This window comes from Phasianus colchicus, chromosome 15 (assembly GCF_987193195.1).
Source record: "Phasianus colchicus chromosome 15, bPhaCol1.hap1.1, whole genome shotgun sequence".
Classification (NCBI taxonomy): domain Eukaryota; kingdom Metazoa; phylum Chordata; class Aves; order Galliformes; family Phasianidae; genus Phasianus; species Phasianus colchicus.
Window position 1 is genome coordinate 9,616,171 of NC_143450.1, and position 27,834 is coordinate 9,644,004.

Below are 27,834 nucleotides of genomic sequence, written 5' to 3' on the forward strand. Positions count from 1 at the left end.
ATGCAGATTTCTGTAAGATATGTAGAAGATTTGTATGTGCTGCAGTTCTTGTGATTTGAGTTAAGAGGGATTTGAATGGAAATTGGAATCCATCTGAACACACTTCCACATAGTTTTGTTAATAAAACAGTCTCAATTGTGATGGATGTGTCAGACAAATAAATTATCAAGACATATGACACTGGAGCTGGCTTACAGAACTGTCAGTCAGTTTAGCTGACCAAGGGGGTAACTTTCTTAAGGATTTTTTATCTGTGGTATCTGCAGCATCAAGTACGTAACACTTACTAGTAAACATCATCTACTTTATTAGTGGATTATGTTAGTTGTTGTAACTTTATAATTCTTGAATAAATTTACAATAAATAGATATAAGTAAATTTCATAATAAAGTGTGTTGGGAGGCTGGAGGAAAAAGACCCTATTTAATTATTAAGGTAAAATTTCTCATTCAATTAAAAACAGTTTGCCATTCAGGTGCTAAGTGAAAGTCTAGAATCTTTTTCTAGTGTCTATGACTACTAATGTGTCACAGCTGAGATTCAAGCACACGCTCTTATGGACTAGTTCTCAGATTAGTGTTCCTGTCTTGCAGCTTTGGGGTTTGCTTGTACAGTGTGTCCCAATGATTTGGATGTCTCTCTCTGTTCAGTTTAAGATATATTTTTTTCTGCTTAATGTCACTATTGCTGTTCTGATAAGACTCTTGTGACACAAGTTCTGAAAGCAATTTGGAGAACAGACAGCAGGAGCTCTTGACACTTCTGTTATGGTTGCAAGTTCAGCCAAGACTGACTCATTGCAGCAGAACTGTTGGTGGGGAAAAAAGGGGAGAAGAAAGAAAAAATGAATGCAGTTCTATCAAAATGGAAGCATGGAAAAACAGTGCTGCTTCTGCAGTTTCTCATTAAAAATAGAAATTCTCATATTACTGTGTTTGGTCTTTGACTCCCATACTCATTAGTGGGAAACAGAAATTGGAAGCCATTAGAACAATCTGCCATAGGTTGGCTAGTGTGATGAGATGAAGGAGGTGTGGCTGGCTGTCTTTTCTCCCCCTTTACCTTCTAGGTCTTCTGCTTCCCCACTTACCCAAATAGCCACTATGTTAACATACACTGCAGAATGTCTGCAGTAAGAGCCCTGAAAACACTCTAACTGGGCACTGCAGCACAGTTCTGCTGCTTTTATTATCTTTATGGGGGAAGAAAACGACTAGAGGGAAATTTGGGAGTTATATACGACCAGTTAAGGAGATTGATGCTGTTTTGTTGATCCCCTCTGAGCTCGTGGAGAGTAAAGTTGTCTTTTTTGTATCGTGCTCATGGGTGTTCTATTGCTTATCGTTTCTTCATCTTTTCAAAGTATATGAGCTTGTCTTTGCCTCTGCAGGAAGGAGAACTGAAACTGAAAAGGTCATCTGAGTTGGCAGTCTTGTCATAGGGATAAAAGAAGGGAAGAACAACTGGGTAAAGATGCAGGGTGTGCTGTGCACGTGCTGCTGGCTCTGTGCTGACTCCTTAGCGGATTTTTTTTCTCGTCTGTTGAAATCAATGCCCTAATCTTTGAAACTGAGAGCACAGGCAAAATATTAGCTCCGAAAGATGTGCCAATTGATGCTAAGTTGATGTTAGTGTTTGTTCTACATTAGCATTGTGCTCTGTGATTCAACAGGTTATTGATCCATTGCTGACAACTTGCACTGTAGCAGTTATTACAGAAATAGAGTAAATGAGGTTATTGCTGGAAATCTAAAGATGTCTGTCTTCAGCCAGCTTGCAATATTTTGGGGACTTTTTGACAAGTTTTTTTCTGTATTTCTGGTTTTCATCATGATTTTCAAATGTACAAAATGGATCTCTAGAGGATTCATTTTAAATTGCTCTACATAATTCATACTGAGTGGGCAAAGCATTCACGTTCGTTTCAGTGTGCAGGGATCTCACAGACAGGAATTGCTGATTGCTGTTCTGAGTGCACAGACAAGCAGGGATTCTCAAGTTGTTGCTAACTAAGTTCTGTTTGTTTGATGATTTTTTTTTATGATTTACATGCTGACAGTGCAAAAACTTCATCTACAACCATTTACAGTCTCGTTGTATTTAAGTAGAACAGATCTACTCTAGAGGAATCAGTGATAGACTCTTTACTGCTAAGCACTATGACTCTGTTCCCAGCTGTATCACAGTCAGAATATGAAGAAATTGCTTTCCTGTTTGACAAGGATAGAGAAAAGAGTGTCATACCAGAGTTAATTGTTTACTTCTTCAGTTGATCTTTAGTACAGAACAGTAAATTAGGGACTAGACACTGTGTGCAGAATGGGATTGTTCACGCTGTGTCATTTTTCTCTGCTTTCTTTTTTAGGAGTATGTAGCCTACAGTCACACTGGCCGCATTATCCCAGCTATCTGGTTTCGTTATGATTTGAGTCCCATCACGGTGAAATATACAGAGAGGCGACAGCCTTTGTACAGGTTTATCACATCGGTGAGTTACTCAAAGTCTGTGGTTCTTCTTTCTCCTGCCTGCTTTCCATTTCTCTTCCAAGCCTTACTTTCTCAGAAGAACTGAGTTTCTGCTTCAGGGCATTGTGACATGATTGAAATAAAACAGTACATCACCACGCCAGTACTGTGAAGTGTAAGTGAGGTAACTGGCTAATCCTATACTCTGACAATTTGATTTAATAGTTAGGCACAAGAAGAAAGAAAATTATCCTATTCCAGAAGAGCCAAACTCTGTCTAGGCAGCGTGAACATGATTGCAACATGCCAGAAACTTGGAACTAAACTAATGAGGTATGCAGTAAAGCAGGCTGCAGTAAGCTGCCTCACTAATGATGAGGCCTAACTTGCTGAGAAGACTGGGCAGTTGTTTAACTCAGTATGGCTGCCTGGTTTAATATGGTATGCCAGTGCCAGGTGTCTGCTCTCAGGCAGAAGTGGAGAAGAGCTACATCATAACATTCCAGAGGTGTTTTCCTACCAGCTATGTCCTGATCCATTCAGATAACATCCTGCAATACTGATGTTGGTATCTGTAGCAAAGCTGTACTGCCCAAACTGCTAACTAGACAAAAAGTTATTTAAAGATCTTCCAGATCTTTAAAAAATGTGTCCTGAGGATACTGGCTTAAAATATAAACTGTGGTCTCTTGTGCTAGTGAGACATGGTAGAATATAAAGTAGCTAATAAATTGGCTGGAATAAGACCTCAGATTTTGATTTTTAAATGGTTTGAGTATGTTAATAGAAAGTAACGTATAAACAGTATGGCTGTGTTGCACTTAAGGATTTTGATTTTGCAGCTTTTGATGAACACTTTCACTTAACATCAGAGATGTGTGTGATCTCTGGGATATACAAATACCAAGACAAAGAGTCTTAAAGCAAAACCTGTCAGCTATTAAGACTTTGTCTTCTTAGCATGTCTGCCTGGCTTCAAAACATAATCTTAAAAAAGATCAAACATCAGCATTTTATGATTTGGCATCTCATACTGCCTCTACTTCTTTCCCTAACAGTATACTCTCATTGCTTTCTCAAGCTTCTTGTTGGGGGTGGAAGTGTGGAAGTGTTTTTAAGAGGAACAATGTTTAGAAGTCACAAATAGGTGGCATTATTCTTTGTTGTGTCCATTGCTTGCATTGAATGCATATCAATGACATCTTCATTGAATGTGATGCTATGCTTCAGAATTCACATATGGGGTCCACAGGAGTGGCTTTTCTCATTGATTGCCACAATGACCTTTGGATTTGATACCACCCTGCTAGAGCTTTGCCCTGTCCCGTCTGTAAAGTTTGGCAGTTGTGTGCTGCCTCCTTGACTGCTAAAGAAGAGTTTTAGAATTGTTTGTTATCTACTTTGGTCTTAAATGGCTGTAATCTGAAGCAGCTCACTTGAGGCCATTCAAGTATAACATCATTCCTATGGAGACATAAGGATGACAATATCTGCAGTCGTTGTTACAAAGTGTGTTGTACACAGCTTTGCCAGGCCCCCTTCAGAGGTGGCTGATGTAGAGGCAGATCCTTGTTACAGATATGCTGTAGCATGGCTATCAGCCTAGCTCACCTGGTGCAGAAGATCTGCTCTTGCACTCATTCAGGCTGGGAATGTTTTACTCTAGGGCAGCCTTGGCTTGGTGCGTGTGCTGCACTTCAAGCTTTACGGTATTCAAGGTGGTACTGACAAAGCTGAAGGGAAGCAGGCGATTAACACACCTTTTGTCCTAGGTTACCTTGCCCTGTTTTGATGACACGATCTACTCTGTTGTCCTTTCCACTGCTCTAGCCCCTTCCTGTGTATCCAGTGTGGCCTTTTGCATCACGGTTGCTCTGGAGACCAGCTCATGACCCGCAGCAGAGACTGCAGCAACCTGGCCCAGGCAGAGATGTGCTGGGGCATCTGGAGTCATTGCTGAGTGGGGCCACAGGAACTCATAATCTATTTCTGAGCAGCAGCTGCTTAATTTAAAAAAGCACACAGACTTGGAGTGGGTGCTGTGGCATCTTTCATTGAACAGATTGTGCTAGGGAACCAAAGCAAATTGAAATGTGTCCTGGGATGTGGGAGACTGCTGTGGGTTTAAAAGAAGCATTAGCAGGATTGGAAATGCAGTACAGTGTGTGGCTGGCTGCCTGTCAGGTCAAAAGCAACTGATATTGGAGGGGCAGTGAGAAGGGACAGTCCCATGTGGGGCGGTCAGGTGAGAGGTGTATTGACTACTCAATAGAAAGCCAAAGGAGTTTCTGTTGCTGGGGAGATTATCTGATCCTCTTTGTTAGTATTACATTTGCCTTCCAAAAAGTTCAGTGCTGCTCAGGGCAGCATGCCTGGTGTTGGTCCCTGGTCTTCTGTATTCCCAGCTGAACCACTGTGCTGTGTGTTCCAGCACTCAGACTCATGCCTGTTCCATGGTTTTTGTGGTTTGGAGAGTTATTTTCTATACCATGCTAGAGGTGCTTCCTGTGTAGGACAAAGGCAGTGGTTTAGGATTTATTTTATTTTACATGCCAGGCTTGAAAAAAATTCAGTTCTAAGTAAGAATATTGCTTGTAAGTCACTGTTACCACTGATGCACATGGTGAATTTGCAATGGATCCCAGGGTTAACCACACACAGCTGGTGCAGTGTTAAACACAGGAGTTTGAGCCTCTTAAACCATACTGCTTAAAATTAAGGTATTTCCCAGTAAAGAGAAGTCATTCACAGATTTGTGGTTGAAGTTATGGAGAAAGAGAGAAAGTTTTGCTGCTGAAAAATCTGTGCATACATATAAGCAGCCAAGCTGAAAGAAGGGTTTTATCACAAGGTCAGTGTAGAGGCTGGAAGGGGACAGCGGGCAGAAAATGAGACAGATTTCTGGTGAAGCATTCAAAATTCAAAAGAAGAATAAAGATTTTTTCCTGATATGAGAGGAGCGGTCAGCCTGCTTGGTATGAAAGGAATTAAGCTGGAAATAATTGGAAAAAATGGTTATGGGGAGAATTATTTCCACTGTGGGACTTGTTGCCAGCCGGTAGCACAGATTCAGTCCATGGAGATCTTACAGCCAAAATAGTGGTGTTCTACAAGATGTGCTGCAGGTCAGCCAGAAATCTCTGGGTGGAATTGTCCAGCTTACCATATTGGGAATTACCTGGTGCTCCTACAGGTCTCCTTTGACCTTTAAAATCATCTTCAGGTTTTAAAACATCTTATGGGATGAGTTCCACAATCACACACCTGACTTTTTGCCTTTCTGTCATCTGTCTTTTTGCATTTCCTCCTCCATACCCACTGGTGTCCTTCAGCATGCACACCAGCCTCTGTACAAAAATAATACTCTGTTAAAAAGCCTCGTGTGTATCCCACATTGCATGATCTCTCCATTCTGTAGTTATTACATTTCTACATTCCTTTTCCTTCCTCTTTTAATGGTTAGGCCTGAATCAAACTCACGGGGACAAACACACATCATTCCCAGTATAAAACTCCATTAAATATGAATAAGTGCGTGATGCCTGACTTCCTCCAGCACTGCGAAGGAGCAGTGCTCTGTGAGCATTCACATGGTGATGATTCGGAAATGCGATGGTGCAGCTTCTGTGCTGACCTGGAGACCAAACCCCAGCACTGCCTGTTTTTGTCGCAACAAAGCAGAGCTGTGTGCGTGCTGGGAGGCAGGCTCCAAGCAAATGCCAGGTGTGTGTGACTCATAAACACTGTGCAGTACACAGAAATACAGTACAGCTGAATATATATTTTTTTCTGTTCCCCCCCCCCCCTCACCCCCCTTGCAGTGCTGCAGTGAAATCAGATTTTCCTACCATATGATGCAGAATCTTAGTGTTGGACAATCTTTCTGTTTGCGGTGTAAATATTGCATCAGCTGAGCTGCCCAGAACTGAAATAACCCAACTGCATTGCTGTCATTTTCCCCCAAAAGTCATCCTGCATCATGCTGGGGGGGGGTGACAGCAGGCAGAGGAGAGCACAGAGGGCTTGTCCCCTAAAATTGCTGGCACTCGGGCTGGTGCTCTGGTTTCTCAAGCCTTTATCTTCTGGAATGCCAGCCTTCCTGCAAAAGTCATGTTTACCTTGCCTTGCTATCTCTGCTGCTTCTCCACATCTCACTGAGCACACTGAACACAAATATCACAGTTATAGATACACGTGTAAATGAGGGGTGCATTTCTTCCAGCCTTCACTCAGCATTAATGACCTGTTTGTTCTGCTGCCACTGCGATCTCCCTGCTGAACCCAATGCTCTTGCTCTTCTCTTACTCTTTTCTGTGTCACTTTGCCTGTGGGATTTCATGTTCTGTGGGGACACGCAGTAGTGGCTCCACTTCCCTTCTGTGCTAGCTGCATTGAATTTCCCTGCTACTCTTGTTTACTAATCTGGGCTTCCTTGCTCTCCCTCTCAACTCCTGGATCACAGCAAGATCCCCTTTCCCGAGGCAGGCCCTTCTCAGGAGATAAGCTCTGTGTCTTGCCCTGCCCTCGCTGGCACAGAGTCTCTTGCTCTGAGAGCCACCTAATCCTACACAATGAATTACGTGTGAAAGACCAAATTCAAAGAGCACCGCAATTATGAAGGCAAAAATGTGGGTGTTACGAAATGCCAGGTCTTGTGTAATTATAACTTGGCTGTTAAATGTTATTGGGTTACATTACTCTGTATCATACTTTCCATGTGAGCATAGCCTTGTTCAGTGCGCGCAGTGGGGCAGCACCCTGCAAGCAGTGTTTCTTCCCATAGCACAGGGTTGTTACTGACAGGTGCTTTGTGTGAACCTGGTCCAGCACACAAGCTGTGTGTATCCACAAGGACAGCTATCGTCATAGTATCAAATACTTCAAAAGCATTTTCCTTCACAGTTTCCTTGGGAGGCAGCTTTGGCATTGTCCTTATTTCATAACTAAAAGAACAGAAGCAGTGTGTTGTGAAGTCTGAAACTGGTGCCTTCTGGTTTAGGGTGCTCCAAGCAGAAGTACCTTTAGTTTGAAATGTCATACTTCGGTGTTTTTCTAGCATTTGAGAACTGACTTAAGCTGTTATGAAAATCAGGAGACTAGTTTTTTCCTCAACTGTCTTCTTGAAAATGATTCTGTGTTTTTGCTGATATTTTTTATATATTTTTTATAATGCTTCCCAAGACGTCTTGTATGGAAAACTTTGGCCCACAAACAGTTAAGTTGGCAGTGCTTTAGTAGCAGCACTTGTAATGGAAAGTGTTAGACAGGCTTAGCTGTAGGTGTCGTTGGTAGCTACGCTTTTCTGTTAGTCACTATCCTTAACATACTATTTAAGTGTCTTTTGCCTGTCTGCAAATGCTGCATCTTGTGAAATAGGGAAAAGACTACAAGGCCGTGATATTTATAATAGAAAACAGAAGTAGGAATACATGAGCAACACTGGACTTCTAGAAAGCTCTATTATGTGGAGCTTAGAAAGGAACAGGATTCATTCTGTACTCTCTTAGGAGCTGGGTCCTATGATTGGCTCAGGCTACAGTGATTCCAGATAGCACTAAGTTATTCCACTGTACAGAAGAGTTTTCCTGAATGAGTGTCATGTAATTCATGTAATTACAACCCCGGTACCATTACCCAATTCTTACTGTGCTTCCAAAAGACTCCCTACACTAGGCAATATCTTTCCCCTCATTTTCAAGCTGCGTAAACGTTTGCCTCATCACTGACATTTCTTTCCTTTTTCGTACTTTTCAGATATGTGCCATCATTGGGGGAACATTTACTGTAGCTGGGATCCTTGACTCCTGCATTTTCACAGCATCAGAAGCCTGGAAGAAGATCCAGCTGGGGAAAATGCAGTAGCAGTGAAACTCTAAACTAGTTTTCAAGAACAGGAGCAAAGATTGAGAAACCTACCACTACCTGTTTTTGTCTTCATTTTCTATTTGATTGAATCAGTGCGTTTTTCTCTAATCAGGCTGTTCAGTGAAGACCTCTTCAACTAATCAAAGAAATCTCCATGCGTTTCAGAGCTCTGAGAGCAAGACAACAAAAATTAATGCAATCATGTCTTGGATTTCAATTCTGTACCCCCAGAAAGAGAAGTTGAAATGCCCTGTATGAAATACACTGTCAGATCTAAGTAAGGATAATAACATCTTCTTGGGGAGGTTCCTATGGCAGTACACAAGCTAGGTAGTAGGTTGCGAAGAGTTAAGCTGTCTTGTGGCACTTTTTGGAATTTATTGGATTTGCATGATTAGACAATCAACTTACATATAAAGCAGAATTGTACATTAGGAAGAAATTCCACCCTTGGTGCCAAAAAGGTGATGTATCTGTTGGTGAGGAATGGAAAGTGTTAGTTCCCATAGCAGGCTTTAGAGACAGAGGGCAGAAATAACATCAAGAAATGTCTTGTGCTTTTATGGAAAACTCTTTGGTTCAGATATGACCTTTTTAGTGAAATGAACAAATTTGAGGAGGAGACTCTCCCCCAGCTACCTTTTCCTGGATAATCTGTGGTCCAGGGAGAGGAGAGCCTTTTACTCTGGATGTAAAAGTGATTTAATTTCTTCCCGGAAACTGAATATCCAGTCTTGTGTTTACAGGTGGCATGAAGTAAAAACCAAACTGAGCAACACAGTTTTATGTGGCCTTTGCTTTGAAAGGGAGTAGTTGTCTTTACAGTGTTAGCTTTTATTCCTTCCTCTGTTGGTTTTCTTCTTGTTCTTTTTATTTTAAACACAGACCACCCAGAAATCTGGACTCTGCACTTCTGCTATTCTGTTATTATTACTGTTGTTATTTTGAAAAGCGGTTTTCCATTCTGTGTGTTCAGAAAAAAAAACAGTGCAGCCTTCTGGGTGAACGAGCACAGCTTACTGTCTTGCTTTGTGTGTGTGTATTGAATACACCTGTACAACACAGAAGTCTGTCTGTTCACGGGTTAAGGTGCCTACCTGTTTCTATACAATTCAGCCAGGCATCTTTTCTGAGCCCTACACTGACACTGTTCACCCACAGGTACAGCAGTAACGGGGCAGGCATTCCTACAAACACCCCTGCTAGTTGTTCTGTTCTATTCCTTAAAGTGGTACTGAACTTCCATGCCCATTTGTTCAGGCCTTGTCTTCTGAACCCTCCAGTAACTTTAGGTGCAAGGGGAGAACTATTGCCAGGTGCGGCTTGCATGCAATGGTTGATGTGAGTTCACTACAAAGTAGACCAATGCCCACTGGTGCATTTTCCATAGCCTCCTAAATGTTCCTTGGTTAGTAACTGTCTCTGCATGCTTTGTATGTGTCTGAGCTGAGGATATATGGATTTTTAAGCGTTCCAGAATGGATAAAAATCCTTAAATCAGTGCTATAAAGTCTAAGACGGGTGCAGGATTTCTCTTGGGTAGTATCTACTGTCCATTGCCCTTCACTGGAGGCAAAAGTATCCAAACATCATGTTGGAATAATATGAATCTTTAAATTATCAGTGTTAATGCTAGAGTCAGATGCATTTCAAAAGTATTCCTAATACCTGTCTGTTGAAATTGTCTCATTGCTTTGGAAGTAGGGAAGGTCTCCAGTTTTATCCACACACACGCGCGCCAAAAAAGAAAAATGAAAAGGCCAACCTCCCCCCCACACACATACACCCGTTCTCTGCCCTGTAGTGACTTCTGACAAGTTACAGCATTGGAATTATTCCCTGTTCTTATTATGGACTGATTGCTGTTCCTTTAGGTGTAAACTGGATTGTGTAACTTCCTGTATCTGTTAATGTATGGATAGATTTTATACATTTTTTCCATTTACAAAAATCAACTTGAAAATGAGATGTTTGTCTTCATTTCACTGTGCGCGTCCGTCTGTCCGTTAGCGGTACCCACGAGGTGGCAGTGATGCCTGCTGGCAGCCTGAGGATTTTCCATTGCAATTCCTGCTGCTGCTGCCTGAAGGATTTCCTCCAATCCACTGCCACCATCTGAAGCTTAAAGTAAAAATGTCCTTGTCTTTCCCTCTTGAATTTGCTGACTCTTTGCTCATATCTTGTGAACCTGGTGGATTACAAGGATGCAATTCTAATGCCTTGTTGAGGCATCTCTTAGCACAGTGGGTTGTGCTCTTAGTTTTCTGACGTTTTTTCCCTGTTAGAATTTCTTCAGAACTAGCAAAGTTGGTTGCAGATGTCTCTGTGTCTCATACCCCCAGCGTGCTTTTTCTGCCCTCCTCCTCCTCTCTCCGGTGTAGCACTGCCTTTTGTGCAGCCCAGTTCTTTAAACGAGATCACTGAGATTGTTTGGCTTTTTTTGGAAATAGCAGATGCATACTTCAGTGTGCTTGCTTTCACTGCCAAAACATCCACTGTAATAATGTAATAAATCACTTTTTTATTTTTGCTAAATGTGGAAATCAAATTGTACTCAAGTTCTGGCAAAAGAAACAGCCTGCACCTTAGTTCTCTGAGCCGGGGCAAAGCCTCTCAGTGCTGCCAAGCCAAGGCTGGCTTTGAGGTCTGCTGTACATTGCGGCACACTTATCCCTTGGATGTGGCTGGCTGCAACACATGATGTTGCTGCACCATTTGTTTACAGAAGAATTCACTCTTAATCTCTCCAAATGTGAAGGCGAGGTGGTTACTGCTGCAGCAGTACTGCCCCGTGCATATACGTGTCACTACATTTCACTTCTGGTCTCAAACACGTCCTAGGGGCAAAATGAGCATAGGTACGCTTCGAAACATCAATGCAAGCAAAAATGTTTTCAAGTTGTAGTAGAAGGAAAACCATTTTTTGTAGGTGTTCATCCATATGCTTGGATTTGCTCCTTCTAATCAATATTTTGACAGAAGTATTTGTGGTTTTCTAAGAGAAATAACCCTGTAGGAAGTAAAACGTGTACAGCTTGTGTATATTCTGGTTTAAATAAACCTCTCTGAAGCTATGCTGCATCATGCAATGACAACGTGCAGTATAGGATGCTTTGCAGCGCTGCAGTTAGAACTGTAGCTCTAGCTACAGAGCTGTGCTTTGTAGGGTGTAGACACTATGTGGGCTGCTGAGGAGCTTTTGGGAGAAAAAAAAAGAAATTGGGTGGAAAGTAAAAAAAAAAAAAAATGAATGTTTGTGAATGTTTGATCTATCAAATATTTGCATTCAGCTGCTGCTCTGTAAAAAATGAAATCTGCAGTGTAGATGGCAATGGTTGGAATTAATTTTCTGAATATTTCCTGTTTAAATTTGCTTTTTATTTGTGTGCTATGCAGGACTGTTGGAGTGGAAATGTCTGCAGTGAGTATGTGCTTTAGAACAGCCGTCTGGAGGTTCAGCTGCAGTGTGGCAGTGGGGTATTTCTCAACAGGCAGGGTTTGTTGTCCTGCACCGTGTCAAGGCAGCGTGTAAAGCACAAATCTTGCATTTTTACAGTGGAGTTTATTAAGGAGTTCTCGCACCTCCCTTTTAATTTGCAACCTTGTGTTAATAAACTATTAGCTTTTTTTTTTAGTTCTGTAATTAAAAATAAAACTCTTCTGTGTTTGGATTGGCTTCTTGTTGCACTGCCATTGCAAAATCAACGTAAAAGGGTTTTTTTTTTGGTTTGTCATTAGTTATTATTTCAATGAACTGAGCGTTATCACACAATGAAATCACTTCAGGCCAGGTCACACTGCGGAAAGTTGCCACGAGGCTCTGTTGTAATCAGCACTGAGTCATGTCTGGACATCCAGTGCTGGGCTCCAACAGCACCCAGTGTCCTCACCTCCTTATTGTTTGTTTCTTTGAATGAGGTGTGAGGTGTGTGAATGATTTGTGCTTGCAGCTCAGTTTTGGCTTCGCTCACTCGGTGTTTAAGTAACCCTTTTTTGTCCTTCCTCTCTTTAATTTCCTTGTAGCCTTGCTTCACAAAGTATTTGGAAATGCATTGAGGCAATTAGCAAAGATTAAATACTGAGATGTTCCACGCAGTGAATTTGGGCATCCTTGGGATGGCTGCTGCCTGCCTCTGGGAACCCAACCTCCCCGAGGTGCTGTGCTGCTCCTCCCTGAGGGTGGTTTGGGTCATTTCTGTCAGCATCTTCTGCCGTGAGATAATTTCCTTGGAAATAAACTCGTGCCTGGGGAGAACAACAGCGAAGTAGTCGCACGGTATCTGTTGGGAGCGCAGGCAGCGCGTGCAGGTACGTTGGGTGTGAAGGAATGATGGAGTGACAGTCACACAGTTGCAGGAAAGTTGCAGCAATGGCGGTCTGGGCTGAGAAATTTGAATCCGAGCGGTTTCCAGAAGGATGTCTCGGTGGGTACCGGGGCTGGAATGCCGGCCGGGACCCAGCAGGTGCCCGCTGGGTACGAGCAGCCCTGCGCGGTTGACCTCCGGCCGCAAGGGGGCGCAGCCGGCTCCGGATCCCCTCGCGGCCTTTGGCGCGGGCCAGGCGGCCGCTTCCGGAAGCGGAAGTACCTCGTCCTCCTCTTTCCGGGCGACCGTCGCGGAGGCAGCAGCGGGTGAGGTTTCCGCGCCCGGGGTGGACCTTTCCAATCCGTCGCCATCCTCCGCGAGGCGGCTCCGCGCTGTTTCCCGGTGCCTGAGGCGTGATGGGGACTCTGCGGCGGCCCCGGTGGGCCGCGGTCGAGGAAGCGGGAGGGGGACAGGAGAGTGCTCGGTCCCCTTGGGCCTTATCGCTGCCGCCGGGCGGCCCGAGCCTTCTCGGGGGCTCCTGGTGGGGGAATGGGTTGCGCCGCGCTTAGGCCCCGGGGGGGTGAGGGTCCTGCGGGCTTTCGGCCAGGGGCTGTGGGCAGATCCGGCAGGACCCCGGCCTGCAGTCAGGCCTAACTGCACTCAGGTACCGGTTTGGGTTGCGGACTCCGGATGGATGTCATTCCTCTGACACGTTCTCTGCTAACGGGTGATTCGGTTAATGCAGTGTGGACAGCCGCCTCCGGTCTTAGGTTTGCAGTGTCACAGCATGCTGTGCAGCCTGGATTGTGTGGCTGAGCAGAAGCACCTGTTGCTGCCTGTGTCAGTTGGGTGTTGGTGTCACAGCCCATTGCTGCGGCCATTAAGAGTCAGAGGAGACCAGATGTGCCCTGTTGTTTGCTGCAAGGTCTGGTGTTACACCTTATTAGAGATCCCTAAGCTTTGTGAGCATCGTGTCAGGGTAAGCCTGCAATACATGTTCACTTCTTAAACAAAGCAAGTGTGCAGCAGTGTGAAATGAATAGAAGTCAGTCAGGTGACCTGACTTGTGACTACAGGGAACTCTGCATTGCAAGATACTGTCTTGTATGTACACAGGCACATCTGTCAGTCCATGGAATCATGGTCACTCGTGGAAGGCTTAAACCTTGTTTGAAATCTAAATTGTATGGATATACAAATTGGGAATGAGAGTAAAAGCATTACGTGAAGTCAAAATGAGTTTTTAAATTTTGCTTTGCTTTATGTGTGTAGCTGGTAAGTGTGACTTACAGGTCTCTCAAACTGCTTTTCTTTGTGCAGCCAAAATGAAGTTCAACCCATTTGTAACTTCAGACCGCAGCAAGAACCGCAAACGGCACTTCAATGCCCCTTCCCACATCCGGAGGAAAATAATGTCCTCCCCGCTGTCCAAGGAGCTGCGACAGAAATACAACGTGCGCTCCATGCCCATCCGCAAGGATGACGAAGTCCAGGTAGCTGTGCTGTCTGATGTTTGAGTCGTACTGTCACATTTTCGCTTTTCATCGTGTTTTGTTTCTTAGGACCAAAGTTGTTCGTAGAACGTTATCACAACTCTGGGAAGAGTAAGGATTGATGTAGTCAGAGATTTGTCCTATGGAATGTTTCCTGACCTCACATCAGTGAGCTGGGAGTGAGAAACCCAAATTGCTGGCAGCAGCAGCAGGACTCTTTAGTTGAAGTGGGTTGATTAGAGTTTACTGCAAGCTAAATGAGGAAAGGGTACAATTCTGATCCGTTATATTTTCCTCCATCGCTTACATTGTCCAATAATTTATCTCTTCTTGACACAATTAGTTTGCAGTTCTGGTTTTCGGTTAGGATAATTATATTGTGTTCTTTAAGGTCTGATAATTGCTACAGGAGTGTTTTGGATGTCCTGGGAAAGAATCCTTTGTGTCTCCTTGTTTAGGTTGTCCGGGGTCATTACAAAGGGCAGCAGATTGGTAAAGTGGTGCAGGTGTACAGGAAGAAGTACGTCATCTACATTGAGCGTGTGCAGCGTGAGAAGGCCAACGGCACCACTGTGCATGTGGGAATCCATCCCAGCAAGGTATGGGCTGTGAAGGGAGTTCTGCGGGGCACTGGGAGACCTTGCTTGCAAATGAAGAAACTGCTGTTTGCATGGGTAGAACTTTGTTACTGCCCATGGAATAATGGATTGAGATTGTTTGGAGTGTGCATTAATAATAAAAAAGGAGATTTTAAATGTCATGCTAACAGAGAAGTAATGGCTGGAAGCAGGAACTTTCTGAGGCTTATTTCGTGGAGTTGTTGCAAACTGGAATATTTCAACAGTACTTTCTGGAAAAGGTTTGAGCTCCTAGAGCGTGCGTAGTTTTTTTTAGATTGTTTAAAACAATCCTTTATCTTTTCTATATGGCATTTGCACTGATTTACTAAGTGGTTGAAATGTTTAAATAGATGCTCAGAATGGTGATTTGTTCTTGTGACTATTCTGCTCTAATCTTGTCTGAATCCGGTTTCAGTCTGGAATGATTTCATAGAGTCACAGAATCACTGAAGTTGGAAAAGACCTTTAAGATCCTCTGGTCCAAACGTGCACCTGTGGGCAATATTTCCCCACTGACCATGTCCCTCAGTGCCACATCTGTATGGTTCTTGAATGTCTCCACAGATGGTGACTCAGTCACCTCCCTGGGCAGCCTGTTCTAACATCTTGCTGCTCTTTCAGAGAAGAAATTTTTCATAATACACAACCTGAATTTCCCTTGGTATATCTTGAGGCCATTCCCTCTCATCCTGTCACTAGTTATAAAGAAGCAGAAGCTAAGACCCACCTCACCACAACCTCCTTTCAGGCAGTTGTAGGGAGCAATAAGGTCTCTCCTGTGTCTCTCTAAACAATCCCACCTCCCTCAGCCGCTCCTCGTAAGAGCTGTGCTCCAGACCCCTCACAGCTTCACTGCCCTTCTCCAGACACACTCCAGGGCCTCAGTGTATTTCTTGTACTGAGGAGCCCAGAACAACAGTACTCAAGGTCATGCTTCAACTCAGCTGTGTATAGGGATGCAAGCACCTCCTGCTCCTGCTGGCAATACTACTTCTGATACAAGCTAGGATACCATTTGCCTTCTTGGCCACCTGGTACACTGGTGGCTCTTGTTCAGTCAAGCATTGACCAACACTCCCCGGTCTGTTTCTTCCACACAGCTTTGCAGCCACTGCTCCAAGCCTGTATGACTGCCTGGGGTTGTGCCAAGGTGCAGGACCCAGCACTTGTTTTTGGTGAACTTCATCCCATTGGTCTTAGCCCAGCCATCCTACAGTATTTGGAGTTAGTGAAAACCTGGCAAAGCCTGTTTAGATCATAATAGCACATCATTCCAAAGTAAGCAGAAAGCCTAGCCAAAAACCTGGTTTGAAGCAGATGAAATCAGAATGCTTCGGACCTGTCGTGTATATTGAAGTGCTGGTTGTAGCAGGTTTTCTGATCTGAATGGTTGTTACTTAAAAGGAGAACAGAGTGATTCCAAAACAACAGTGACTTGTGTACAGTGATAACATTTGAGGTACAAGGTGACATTGTGATGGAACCAGTGTAATTGGATATTACTCCTGTGGTAAATAGTGGATAAAATCAAGGTTTGTGCTGCTCCTTCATTGCTGTGAATGCTCTCCTGCACTGGAAATTGGACTTTGAAAAAGCTTAGTATGAAGATTGTAGTTATTAGTGCAAGGGCGGTGTGTAGTTGCAGACTTGCAGTGGGATGAGGTAGGTAGGAATTAATGGGAGTTAATTCCTGAGAGCTTGCTGTACTGTGGAACAAACCAGGAGCACGCAGATGTACTGAAGCCTACGTAGGTTTCTAGGATTTGATTATGTCAGTGTATTTTTTAAAGTCTTGCTTTCAGTTATACAGAATATTTCTTTGCCAATTTTGTGGGCAGAGAAAGAACTGAAGGGTACCCAGGGACTGAAAATCAGTTTTGTTAAAGCTCATTAAGGATCCAGTAGCAAATGGTTTGCACAAATTATCTTCTGCCTTACTCTCCGTGTTACTAACTTGATAATCAGTTGTCCACGTTCAGCTGTTCAGCAGCAGGTCCTTTTCAAGAAGGTGATGATTTTGAGATGAGTGGATTTCTGCTGTTCCCTGTAGCTAAGCTAGATGGATTGGTGATTCCAAGCAGTACAGCAGTGATATGACAGTGACCAGCAGCAGCATGCAGCCTGGTTTTCCAGCATTCTGAAGCTTAGCGCTGTTTAAAGCATGGACAAGTTTAAATAAACTGAGCTTCATTTAGGTTGGAAAAGACCCTTAAAATCAAGTCCACAACTAAACCATGCCCCCACATCTCTTTAACACCCCCAGGAATGGTGACTCCAGCAGCTCACTGCACAGCCTGCTGCAATGCCTGATCATTCTCTGCACGGAGAAGCGAGTCCTGATCACCAGTTAACCCTCCCTGCAGCAGCTTGGGGCATTTCCTCATGCACTGATGGTCCATTGTGTTCCTGTGCGCTGCTGGGAACAGGCATCAGCTGTGCTGCTGCATTATCCATCGTATCTGAGCAGCACCTGATATAACGGCAAATATTCAAATGAAATAATAAAATCAGATTACTCCAGTGCAATTACTTTGTAGCTGGGTAGAAATGTGGCTGCTCTTCAGTTGGTTTGAGTGTTGTGGCTGTGCATGCAAGCCACTGTGCATGTATTCTGATTCCCTGAATGGAGAAGTTGGGAAACTTGTAGGCAGTTCAATCCCTCCATTCTACTCCAGCAGTTAGGCAGCCGCTGCTGTGCTGTTACTGCTGCTGGCAGGTTGCTGTGCTTGGAATGCTGAAGGCACTGAGTTCTTTTCCTTTCTCTAGGTGGTGATCACAAGGCTAAAACTGGACAAAGACCGCAAGAAGATCTTGGAGCGTAAAGCAAAGTCTCGCCAGGTTGGCAAGGAGAAGGGCAAATACAAGGAAGAAACAATCGAAAAGATGCAAGAGTAGATGGCTTTCTATTTGACACCATTAAAGAACTGCTAAAATTAAATGTATTGCTGCGTGTCTTCTCCTTTAGGAAGTTTTGGTGCAGGGTGTTTGGTCAGTGCTGAAACATTTTCTCATGTTTTATTTATGTGCCTATTTCAAAAATGTTTTGTAAGCCTTTCTTACTTCTGAAAACAAACTTCTGCCACACAGAGGTGTGATTTACCTAAAGTTGGAGTGTAAAGGAGTGGCGCAGTCCTGCAAACATACAGCAGTGGATGTGTCTGTCTGTCTTTCATCTGATGTCTAACACTCAGTAATGCCCACGGTTTAAAATGAACATGTCAGTTCTGCATACTGCACATATTTCATATTTTACGTTGCATTTGAAGAAGCTCTATCTGGCCATGCATGTTTTCATGTCATCCTCTTAAGTTACACGTTTATCCAGTGGCCGCAGGACTTTGAGATGCTTTAGGAGTTGGCTGGGAATGCTGTGCGCCACCACTTGCACTGGACTCTGCACGGCATCCGAATCCCCATCGGTAGCATAAGGAAAGCTGCAGGGCTGTGCTTTGGGAAAGGAAGGGCTGACGGGCTCGCTGCTGTCAGCGCTGTGCCGGGAGAGGAAAGCGGGCCGTTCCAGCTTTGTGTGCGTGACGCTGAGGGCTGCTGCACTGCAGTCAGGTGAGCTCGGCGCGTGCTTTCTGACCGCCAACAGAAGGAGCCCAGCTGCTGTCTGAGCGGCTTTTATCCGCGTGCAGGCGTGCAGCTCCACGTTATTCACTTCTACCCCCGACTCGTCCCATCCCGCTGGCGAAGCGCTCGGGTTCCCGTCAGCGCTCCTCCCAGCGCTCCGCCTCCCGCACGGCGCCGCGCGCTGCAAACGGCGCCGCCTCGCGCTCGGATGACGTGGCGGCCGCTGATTGGCCGGCGGGGCGGGGCGCCGCTCGGCGAGGCCCCGCTTGGGCACCGCCCGGCGCCGCGCTCCGCTCCGCCGCAGCCCCGCCATGGCGTACGGTGGCCTGACGGTGCCGATCATCGTTATGACCGTCTTCTGGGGGGTGGTCGGCGGCGTCCTGCCGTGGCTCGTGCCCAAAGGGCCCAACCGCGGGTGAGTGGCCGGCGGGCGGCGGGGCGCTTCTCCTCCATCCCGTAACCGCAGTCGCGGGCCGCGCCGCTCCGTGCCCTCGGTGCCGCGTGGTTCCCTCCCCGCTCTCCCCGCCGCTCTCCCGCAGCCGCAGCCGTCTCGCCGTCTCGCCGTCTCTCCGTCCCGCCGCCTCGCGCCGCACAGCCGCAGGGGGCCTGGGCCGTAGCGGGGCCTGGGCGGCCCTGCGGCGCGGCTTCCTCTTCCCTCGCGCTGCTGACCTTGGCCTCCCGGCCCGCAGCGCCGCGCTGTCCCTCCCGCATGTTGGGGCTGCAGGAGCCGCCGCGGGGCCTCGGAGCGAAGCGCCGGGCGGGGACGGCGCGGCCCCGGCAGAGGAGCCGCGTGCTGCGTCTGTGCCCCGGGACGCGACGGCTTCCTGTCGCTTCCTCTCTCTGACACCCCTCTGCTCCGCAGGTACTGACGCCGCTCTCTCGCCGTTGTTTATCTAACCCCGAAGGAACTGCCCTCAGCCCCGTCCCTTCTTGTCGCCTCTTTGCTGCCTCTTTTGGACCCGAAGTGGGTTTTGTGCCTGGGAGCTTTTCTGTTCTCAGGGGTGTCTTTGAAGTGTCTTCTAGATGCGTCCCTAAGCGTTGGAAAGCAGGGAAGGGACACCAGCAGATGACCTCCAGTTCTTCTCAAATTTGATCATTTAACAAACAGGACTGGAGCATTGCTGTCCCCTGATGCTACAGTAACACTGTATTCATTGATTGCTCTTCATCTTAGAGGAGAAAATCCAACCAGAAACACCCCCAGAAAGCTGTGTTGGGTTAGGCTGATCCATTTTCTAGCAAAAGACAACGTAGATCTTAACTGGCCCGTGGCTCTCATTGCCTGGGTTAGCATTTGCAGGCAGTGTCTCCTGTCTGTGGCACTGCCTGCAGAGGGCCGCTCCTGCAGCTCTGTATGGGAGCAGAACAGTTGATTGTTGATGGATAACATGTGAGAATTCTTTTAATGTATGTCACGAAGGAGTTGGACGTTGGGTCCTAACAAGAGGTGTTGCTACTCAGTCTGGGGACAGGTGTGTATTGGGAAATCTCTTTTTGGAAGAAAAAAGAAACAGTCCTCCATTTTCCTGCTGAGTTCCATGGGCTGCACAGATCTCTCAGTGTTAGAAACTCTCATTCCCTTTCCTCCCATTTCAAGCTGGTTTGTGCGCAAAACTGCAGATTCACCTTTCTGTCAGTCTCAGGAGCTGAGCTGCTTGGCTGTTCCTTCTCATCTTAGTGCTGGTTTCTTTTGGCAAGAAAGGAAATGCTGTGTCTGCACACAAATCCAAGGGGTCTTTGAGATGTTATTTTGTTTACCAAAAGAAAGCAAAACAAACTTACGAAATTAGAAACTCCTGTAAGCAGAGTTTTGCAGATGGAGACAACAGTTTATTGTTGGCATCAGAAAATCCAGCTTTGATAACTTGCTGGTGTGAATGGCTGTGAGATGGAGCAAGGACACTGCGTAAGATTTTAGTCCTGCTGTACTTCTGCCTGGCCAGGCTGTGTCAGCTGTGCCCAGCCATGGCCCTGCAGCTCGCTCAGCTGGGAGAACTTAGAGTGCTGATGCTGAGTCAGTTCCGTGTGATCAAAGCAGAACTCGTTCATGGTGGTTATTCCTGCATGTCTTGTGGTCAGTCATAACATGAGATCTAACCAGCTGTGTCTTTCTTTCCTTTCTGCAGTGTTATCAACACAATGCTGGTGACGTGTGCTGTTTGCTGCTACCTGTTGTAAGTATAAATAATGCTTTGCCTCTTAATCAAGGCACGATTTCACTGCACGGAGTTTAGGAGGAAACTTGAGCAAATGTTCAAATGAGCAAATCAGGTTTTGACGTGTGCTGTTCTGTGACACCTCTTAGCATTCCCTATTCTAAAGACCTGCAGTCCTGCTGAAGGAAATGTTTTTGTGGTGATGGAGACTGCAGTAAAATGAACCGAAATTCTTCTGGTTGTTCTCTGACACCTGTGTTAGCCAAATTGTACATGCCAGATAATTGTCACGCTTGTGATGCTTTTATTTATTAGTAATCTCTGTTTTAAATGTGACCAGTATGTTCTGACGCTGCCCGCTTTCTCTGTGTGAAAATGAGTAGACATGCAAACTGACTTACATTACTGATCTACTCCTCATAGCATGCATTTGTGGGGCTGAGCCAGCTGTACCTGGGGTCTGGGGGAGAACACAGACTTCTTTCTCTGGATCTTTTTTTGCTGTGTTCCAGGAAAGGTGCTGGGCTGCCTGCAGCTGTATGGCCGTGTGATTTACGTTAGTTATGTGATATCCAGGCTTTATATAGGCTGTGGTGGCCTCCCTGTCCTGCATACAATTATTTAGCCACACCTTGTGCCAGGTCCCAAATGCTCATGTAAGTGTGGGCTCCTGGGTGCTCCCTCTCAGGGCGCTGCAGCACTGGGGTGTCTGTAGGATTCTGCTGGCAGTGTGTGGGGAGTGCTTTTTTTTGGTGGTGTTTAAGTTTCTGTTTCTCACTGAGGTTTTTCCTACGCTGTGTTTTAACAGAAATAGTGACCTACTCTTCCAGATTCCTCCGAGTTCAGGATTTGTTTTATTCTTTTGTCCTTGTTCTTTGGGGTGGGCAGTGGCTGTGAAGCCAGGGCCCTGGGGCAGCCTCAGAACCTTCAGGATGATGGTGTGGGATTCGTCACAGAGCTCTGAAGTATTTCACTTCTCAGTTTAGTGGTTTCTGCACTGAAGCAGATCCATTACAAATCTCATTAATGTGATGGATAATCTGCTTTTACCTGTCAGTGCGTGGGGGCTCCTCTGCCTTCCTTCTTCATCTCATCTGTTGTAACCTGGGTTCTGTATTTCCTTCCTCCAGTTATACCATGATAGAAGAGAAGCAGCAAAATCTTACTAAGCTGTTGATAATTATACCCAAATATAATAGAAGTGATAAGTAAATTGCTCCAAAAGTAATGCCTGCTATTTATTTCCATGGAAACAGCAGCAGCTACAAATAACACAGTAACACTCTTTGATAGAACAAATGCTTGGCTACAAAACTTTCTCAACATGATCACCTCCATTAGCTGTGCGTTCTCACCAGCAGTGAACAAGAGCCTTCATGCTGCACTCATAGAAATCAGACTCTATTTCCATTAACTGATTTTTAAAGTCAGTCCTGTTCACCTTGCACATATTTCTGTGTTTAGATTTAAGGGATTGTTCTGAATAGCTATGTTGATTGCATGGTATTAATTTGCTTATTCTAAATATTCTAAAATACAAAGGTTTTCCACATGCAAGTGTGTGATCTGTGTACAGATGATGTACCACAGCACTTCTTGAAGGAGAATATACAAGCCTCGGAAATCTGATAAAACTAAAATCCAAGTATGTGGAGTTACTGCTGCAGAAATCCTGGGTTGCACCATTTTGTGAGGTGCTTTTAAGGTCTGAATCTATTTTGCTGTTTACAAAGCAGTGCCTGAAGCAGTGCCATGATATCCTGCTGCCAGAGGACAGGATGTCTGAGAAGTGATACGGTTTGCTGCTGATTTGTAGAGGATTAAAAGATGCTTGCCCAATTTGACATTTAAACAGAGATAACAGGACCTGGATTTGTGACACGCAGCACAGACAGATGGCAGTTATGGCAGAAAGACCTTTCAGAAATCTTTCTGGTAGAACAGAAGGGACTTTAATTTCCTCGTTTGAGCTGGGTAATTAACAGTAGCAGTTGTAACCGGTATCCGGCAGAGCTGGAGGACCTGTGGGTGGCTCGAATGCCATACCTGATTTTAGTAGCTCAGAACATGAGCTGTTGCATGCCAAGGCTCGCTTTGTTCTACTTGGAACACTGCATTTTGTGTTGCGTTGTCACGATAAATTGCTCTATCGAGCAGCATCACTGAAGCAATATGTAGGGAAAGCTTTTCCCTGGCTTATCTTGAGTGCCGGGGAGCCACAGGGCTCAGTGCCCGGCTGTGCTTTCGGCCCTTTGGTGCCAGCAGTGTGAGTAGGAGGTGTGTGCTATTGACCTGTGGTGCCACTGTGGCTCAGAGCTTGGGCATCCAGCAAATGGCTTCTGGAAAGTGCCCGGTGTTTGCTGTACAGCTGGGTCATGCCAATACTTGGAATGTGCTTCCAGCTCATTTAATTCACAGCCATGCTGAGCTGATCTTTGGAGGCATGGAGAGGTGAGAGATTGGTGCACAGAGTTCCTTCCTTTGGTACAGCAGGGAGGAGAATAATGTGCTTTAACAGGCTTTTGGTGTTCCTGTCCTCCTCCCACTGCTGTTAGCTCGGGACGCTGCAGGCAGATGGCACAGTGCTCTGGCACCCCTTTCTTTTGCCTCTAATTAACCATTGCAAAATAAATTCCGTTTGATTTCCAAGAGCTAATTTGCTTTTACCTTAATAGCAAAACCTGAAGGATGTCAGCCTGACAGCTGTTAGCTGCTCCCATTGGTACCTTGCTGCTGTTTTAGCTGCTCTGTGAATGCTGCTCTGTCTTGCAAGGCTTGCATGGCCGATAGACTGCTGCAGGCTCCGCTCTTCGTTAACAGGAGCCCTAATTTGTGCAAAAGAAAAAGCAGCATAGAAAATAAACATTTGTCAGCTGTAAGAGGATGGGTGCGTTTTCTTTAAGCCTGGCCAGCATCCTTCCCTGTGGCTGTTCCAGCCGCCTCCCAGCTGACCTGTGCCTCATTCTCTGCTCAGAGCATCAAGGTTTGTGTGGAATTTTCCATGACTGCCTGAGCACTCTGATACATTTGTGGCAGCTCCCATTACAAAGCCGCTCTGCTTTTTCTCCTCCTTACAAAGCGTTCTAGAAATAGCAGATAGATGAACCAGTGTGTGTGCACTAAATGTGTTTATACAGTTAGTATTTAATGTAGATTTAAATCCATGGAAGCATTCACGGCCCTTTCTGAACCTTGTAATATTTACAAAGCAAATGTATCTCGTAACAGTGGAGTATTTATTTCTGTTTAGCTTTCCTGGATGTTTTCCACAGGCTGCATTCCTCTTGTTCTGGGTGGTGGCTGTGGCTCCTGCGGTGCTGCTTTGTGAGCTGCTCCTCTGACAGAATCCCTGTCTCTGACCACAGGGGTTTGTTGTCACATTGATGGATGATTATTTTTTGTTCCTGTGTGTTTTCTCAGTAGTCCTGCTCCAGGTTTGCCAGAGGGGTCTGCAAGACACTGAAAATAATGGCCAGTGAGAAAGAGTAGTTTTCTCGTATATTTTTTCTGTCCTTTAAAGGATGCTTCAAAGGCACCAAGAAAAGAGCCAACTCTTTTATGTTTCTGTATTCTGAACCCACATGTTTCACGTATTTCCTGGCAAAGGAGAAGCACATGGGAGAAATGCTGTCAGGTGGTTCTGTACTGCTGCAGCTGATCAGGACCACTTGTATCAGGTCTTCTTTGATAGTATCCAGTGTGCACGTGAGCTGGAGCATGACTTTGCTCTGATACTACACCTTCCAAAACACTGTCCTTTCCCCTCTGATAGGTCATGTGCTTTGGCCCAGCCCTCCCTATACCATAAGCTGTGTCCTTTGGCTGATGTTCTCTTTCTCGGGTTGTTTGGTTGTCTTGCAGTTGGCTGATTGCAATCTTGGCTCAGCTCAACCCCCTCTTTGGGCCGCAGCTAAGCAATGACACGATCTGGTACCTTAAAGTTCACTGGCCTTAAGGATGGTGGTTCCCTGCTGTGCTGCACTGCACTGACTAGGTGAGTATGGTCAGATCTGTTAATGCATTTGGTGTGTTGAATGGCTCAACAGTAGTGTAAGCAGGGGGTTCAGAATTGCTGGGGTTTGGGACTTAGAAATCTCTCTTTCTAGAGATTGCAACCAAACAAATGTTGGCTGTTAATTGTGACTGTGAAAAGCCCAGGCTGAATTCCTGTGCAGTTACTGCCTCTGCTATCGTGTCGTGTGGGGCTGCTTTCAGCAAACAGGTGTTTGTAGGGAGGACACTACGTTTCTTCACCCTACCAAAAAAGAGCTGGAAGGGAAGCATTCTTCTATTAACAGCTAGCATAAATGGATTTCCTCATTTTTTCCAATGAAGCCCCTCTCCTGGCCAAGCAGCCTCTCATCCAAGCATTGATTCCCAAGGCAGAGTACAGTGTTGTTCATTCACTGGGGAAGTCTGAGTGAGAATTGCAGCAGTGGCTCTCAGTCTCCTGTTGATGCACCCAACCTGCAGGTGGCTGCTCTGTTTCTAACGGTGGTGTGAGCAACTTGAATGACAGATGAACCTGCTGCTCTTTACCTGGCAGTGCTGCTGGAATGCTATTGTGGCATTTCTTGAGGCCTCTCCTGGTGTGACTTTATTAAAAAGCAGCAGGATGACTTCAGGTATCTTTGTGAAGGCAGCATTTAGAAGAGTTCAAGTGAAGGTTTTGTTGTGGAATGATGTACTCTTAACACTGAGTAATTCAGAGCTTTTTTTTCACCTGTCTTGTTTCTGTGGGTTTTCTCCCACTTCTGCAGTTCAGTTGCCTATTCCTTGGCTCTTACTGCTTTAACTTCTGTTCACAGAAGCCCAGCAGCAGCAGACGAATGACAATTGATGTTACAGTTCAGCTAAATGCTGGCTGTAGAGCATTCTGTAAATCCACCCTGAAGCAAAGCTCTGCAGATTCAAAGCAGGATTCATCTGAGCTGTGGTAGTGTCAGACTGTGGGATGTGTGATGCTTGCATCTTTTTTTTAGGCATCAAGCAGAAGCTAAAGGTAGACTTGGTCCTGCTTTGGGTGGAAGCTGTTTTAAGTACATCAGTCAAACTGAACTTCCCAGGTGCATTTCCACTGCTCGTGTGTGTTAACACAACAGTTAGCAGAAGCAGAGAGCAATCTATTCTGGTACCGGGCACACAGATCCCTGAATCCCACGGTTCCCTGAGACCTAAAATTGAACTGTAATTATCTGAACAAAAGATGCCTTGGATTTTAAATGTGGGCTTATCTGGCTGATAGATGAACTGTGTGTTGCTACCAGCAAAGACAAACGGGAGTTGGGTTACAGTGTCTGTAGACTAAATGTCTGCAAAGAGGATCGGGGCTTACCCTGCTCTGCTTTCACCCCTTTGAGAGAAGTGTTTCCCAGAGAGCTGCAGTACCTTTGTGCTGTGCAGGACGGGGATCCAATGCAGTCTGGGGTGGACAGAACGCTGATGTGAGGAGCTGACATTTTTAGACTTTCTAATGGAGAATTCAAGTTGTATGTAGCACTCATTGTGCTACATGTGAAGTATTTTTTTTTAATCTTAGCTGTGTCTGGTTTCGTTGACTTAATTTTGGAATGAAATGAAAGTTCATTTCCTTAGGAAAAAGACTGCTTTAAGAAAAAAAAAAGTATAGGATAATGCTCCACTGTTAGATACCATGTTGTTTCTTGCCTTGAGGTAGAAATAAGCTGCTCCATGGCTGAATTAGAATTACTCGTGCAGTGCTGGGTGAGCCTGGCTGCAAGGAGGGGCTGCAGCGTCTGGCACTGCTGTGTGCTGATGCACTTAAAGGCTCTGGATGAGTTTCTCACCAGGCAGGAGCTGTCAGTTAGATTACATCTGAAGGAGCTGCGTTATCTCTCTGACATTGCACAGCACTCCATAAATGCACCCACCATTTCTGGTTCTGACCAGTTACTTTTGGCTTTTAAGATGTGCTTTTGCAGCGTTCGAGTTGCATACACGTGTTCATTTATGCCTCCAATTCCTCTTTCAGCTGAGTTGTGGATGGATTAGTATGGGCAGGGTGCAGTTACAGAGAACGAAGTGGTAACTACCAGGGAAGAGAGGCTGTGTTTAAAAAGGAAGATAAGTATAAGCAAACCTGTTTCACTTGACTAATAGAGCAGGCTGAAAAATACTTTTGGGGTGCCTACCACATCCTAATGAGGAGTGCCTACAGATGCTGACTTGCTTGGTATTTCTCTGTGGTCGCTGTCCCTCTAATTTAAATGATGATGATGGTGCCTGAGATGCCTGTCTGTATAACCATGTTCATGGCTTGAGAGCGGTACGTAACAACACGCAGCTGTACTAAATATGGGCTACAGCCCATATTTCCCATTAATCAGTGAGATGTAATGCCCACTGTTAGTCTGAAATTTGTCACTGCAGTCTGTATTCTCAGACCAGGAACCGCCTTTATGCGAGTGCAGGAAGGTCCATCATCTAGCTGACTGGATGCTCTTACTGCAGACATATTTAAACCTCTCTGGTGGCTTAATAGTTCTGTAACTGCAGTAACTTCAGAAAACTCAGCCATGAAGAAAGAAAGGAAGGAGAGATTAATCTCCTAAAATAAATTACCTACAGTTCTCGATAATTTTTAGTGCGTCTGTGGAACGCAAATTGTTGTGGATATCTCAACAAGTGGGTCTTCAACTAGTTAATCACCTCCATGGAAGTGAATAATTAAATTGCCTTTTGCTTTGCAGGTACAGAAGAGATTTCCCTCAGATGAAAAACCTCCACAGATCCAAAGATGCCCTTAACACACCTGGTGGGATACCAGTCCTGCATTAATGCCTTAACGCGTACATTGTGCTTCAGATGGCTTGTTGAAAGCCCTCTATTTTTCCTACTTTACCACTAACAGTGTGCCTCTTCTAACTCCTTCAGTACTGTACATTTTTATCTATTAACTTCAGGTATGATTAAAGTTTCTAAAGTTTTTACAGGGACGTTGCCAGTTTCCCTGTGCACTTTACTTGCTCTGCAGGAATGCTGTATCTTTGTCTCTAGCTGTTCATTCCTGTTCTGTTTGACTGCACTTGAAAAGAAGCGTCTTTATAAGAAATGAAACTGTACGAGGAGAGAGAAACAGTGTTGCCACATGTTGATGGCATTTATTTTTTAAAAGGAGTTGTGGTTTTGGGAAATGTGGTCTTAAATTTCTCATACCGGGAAATAAAAGTAATCCTCTGCTTTATGTGGAATGCTCTTGTGCCATGTTTAACTCTTCCATTGTTTTAATCGTGCAGCAGTTCTCTGGCGTTCAGCTGGGACTGCTGCTGTGCTGAAGGAGCACACTGCTGCCTGTAGCCACACTTCTTGGATAGCTCTAAAACAGAACAAAATGA

At 45.2% G+C, this 27,834-nt stretch overlaps 3 protein-coding genes across 4 annotated transcripts in view; all 3 read left to right on the forward strand.

Annotated features, from left to right (window-relative positions):
* Positions 1-12,002, forward strand: part of ERGIC1 (endoplasmic reticulum-golgi intermediate compartment 1) — a 57,711-nt gene extending 45,709 nt beyond the window's left edge. The window contains exons 9-10 of one of the 2 annotated variants that reach the window (XM_031598098.2): positions 2,368-2,490; positions 8,223-11,631. In XM_031598098.2, the coding sequence (XP_031453958.1) occupies positions 2,368-2,490; positions 8,223-8,330 (231 nt within the window). In that variant the 3' untranslated portion in view covers positions 8,331-11,631. Of the gene's footprint in view, positions 1-2,367; positions 2,491-8,222 lie in introns of both variants that reach the window. The other variant, XM_031598100.2, reaches the window with a different exon arrangement.
* Positions 12,003-12,857: 855 nt separating this feature from the next.
* On the forward strand, positions 12,858-17,688 carry RPL26L1 (ribosomal protein L26 like 1). Its single transcript, XM_031598101.2, has 4 exons — positions 12,858-12,963; positions 13,958-14,130; positions 14,589-14,729; positions 17,517-17,688. Exons 2-4 carry the CDS (start codon positions 13,963-13,965, stop codon positions 17,643-17,645), a joined length of 438 nt encoding a protein of 145 aa, XP_031453961.1. The 5' UTR covers positions 12,858-12,963; positions 13,958-13,962; the 3' UTR covers positions 17,646-17,688.
* An 876-nt stretch (positions 17,689-18,564) lies between these two features.
* On the forward strand, positions 18,565-27,690 carry ATP6V0E1 (ATPase H+ transporting V0 subunit e1). Its single transcript, XM_031598104.2, has 4 exons — positions 18,565-18,738; positions 20,450-20,497; positions 24,341-24,473; positions 27,190-27,690. Exons 1-3 carry the CDS (start codon positions 18,635-18,637, stop codon positions 24,432-24,434), a joined length of 246 nt encoding a protein of 81 aa, XP_031453964.1. The 5' UTR covers positions 18,565-18,634; the 3' UTR covers positions 24,435-24,473; positions 27,190-27,690.
* The last annotated feature ends 144 nt before the right edge of the window (positions 27,691-27,834 follow it).

Excerpts from the sequence above, each read along its gene's own strand:
- RPL26L1 (XM_031598101.2), top strand. The coding sequence starts at position 13,963 with ATGAAGTTCAACCCATTTGTAACTTCAGACCGCAGCAAGAACCGCAAA. Across the intron at positions 14,131-14,588 it reads GCAAGGATGACGAAGTCCAG|GTTGTCCGGGGTCATTACAA; the intron begins GTAGCTGTGCTG and ends CTCCTTGTTTAG. Across the intron at positions 14,730-17,516 it reads TGGGAATCCATCCCAGCAAG|GTGGTGATCACAAGGCTAAA; the intron begins GTATGGGCTGTG and ends TCCTTTCTCTAG.
- ATP6V0E1 (XM_031598104.2), top strand. The coding sequence starts at position 18,635 with ATGGCGTACGGTGGCCTGACGGTGCCGATCATCGTTATGACCGTCTTC. Across the intron at positions 18,739-20,449 it reads CCCAAAGGGCCCAACCGCGG|TGTTATCAACACAATGCTGG; the intron begins GTGAGTGGCCGG and ends TCCTTTCTGCAG. Across the intron at positions 20,498-24,340 it reads GCTGTTTGCTGCTACCTGTT|TTGGCTGATTGCAATCTTGG; the intron begins GTAAGTATAAAT and ends GTTGTCTTGCAG.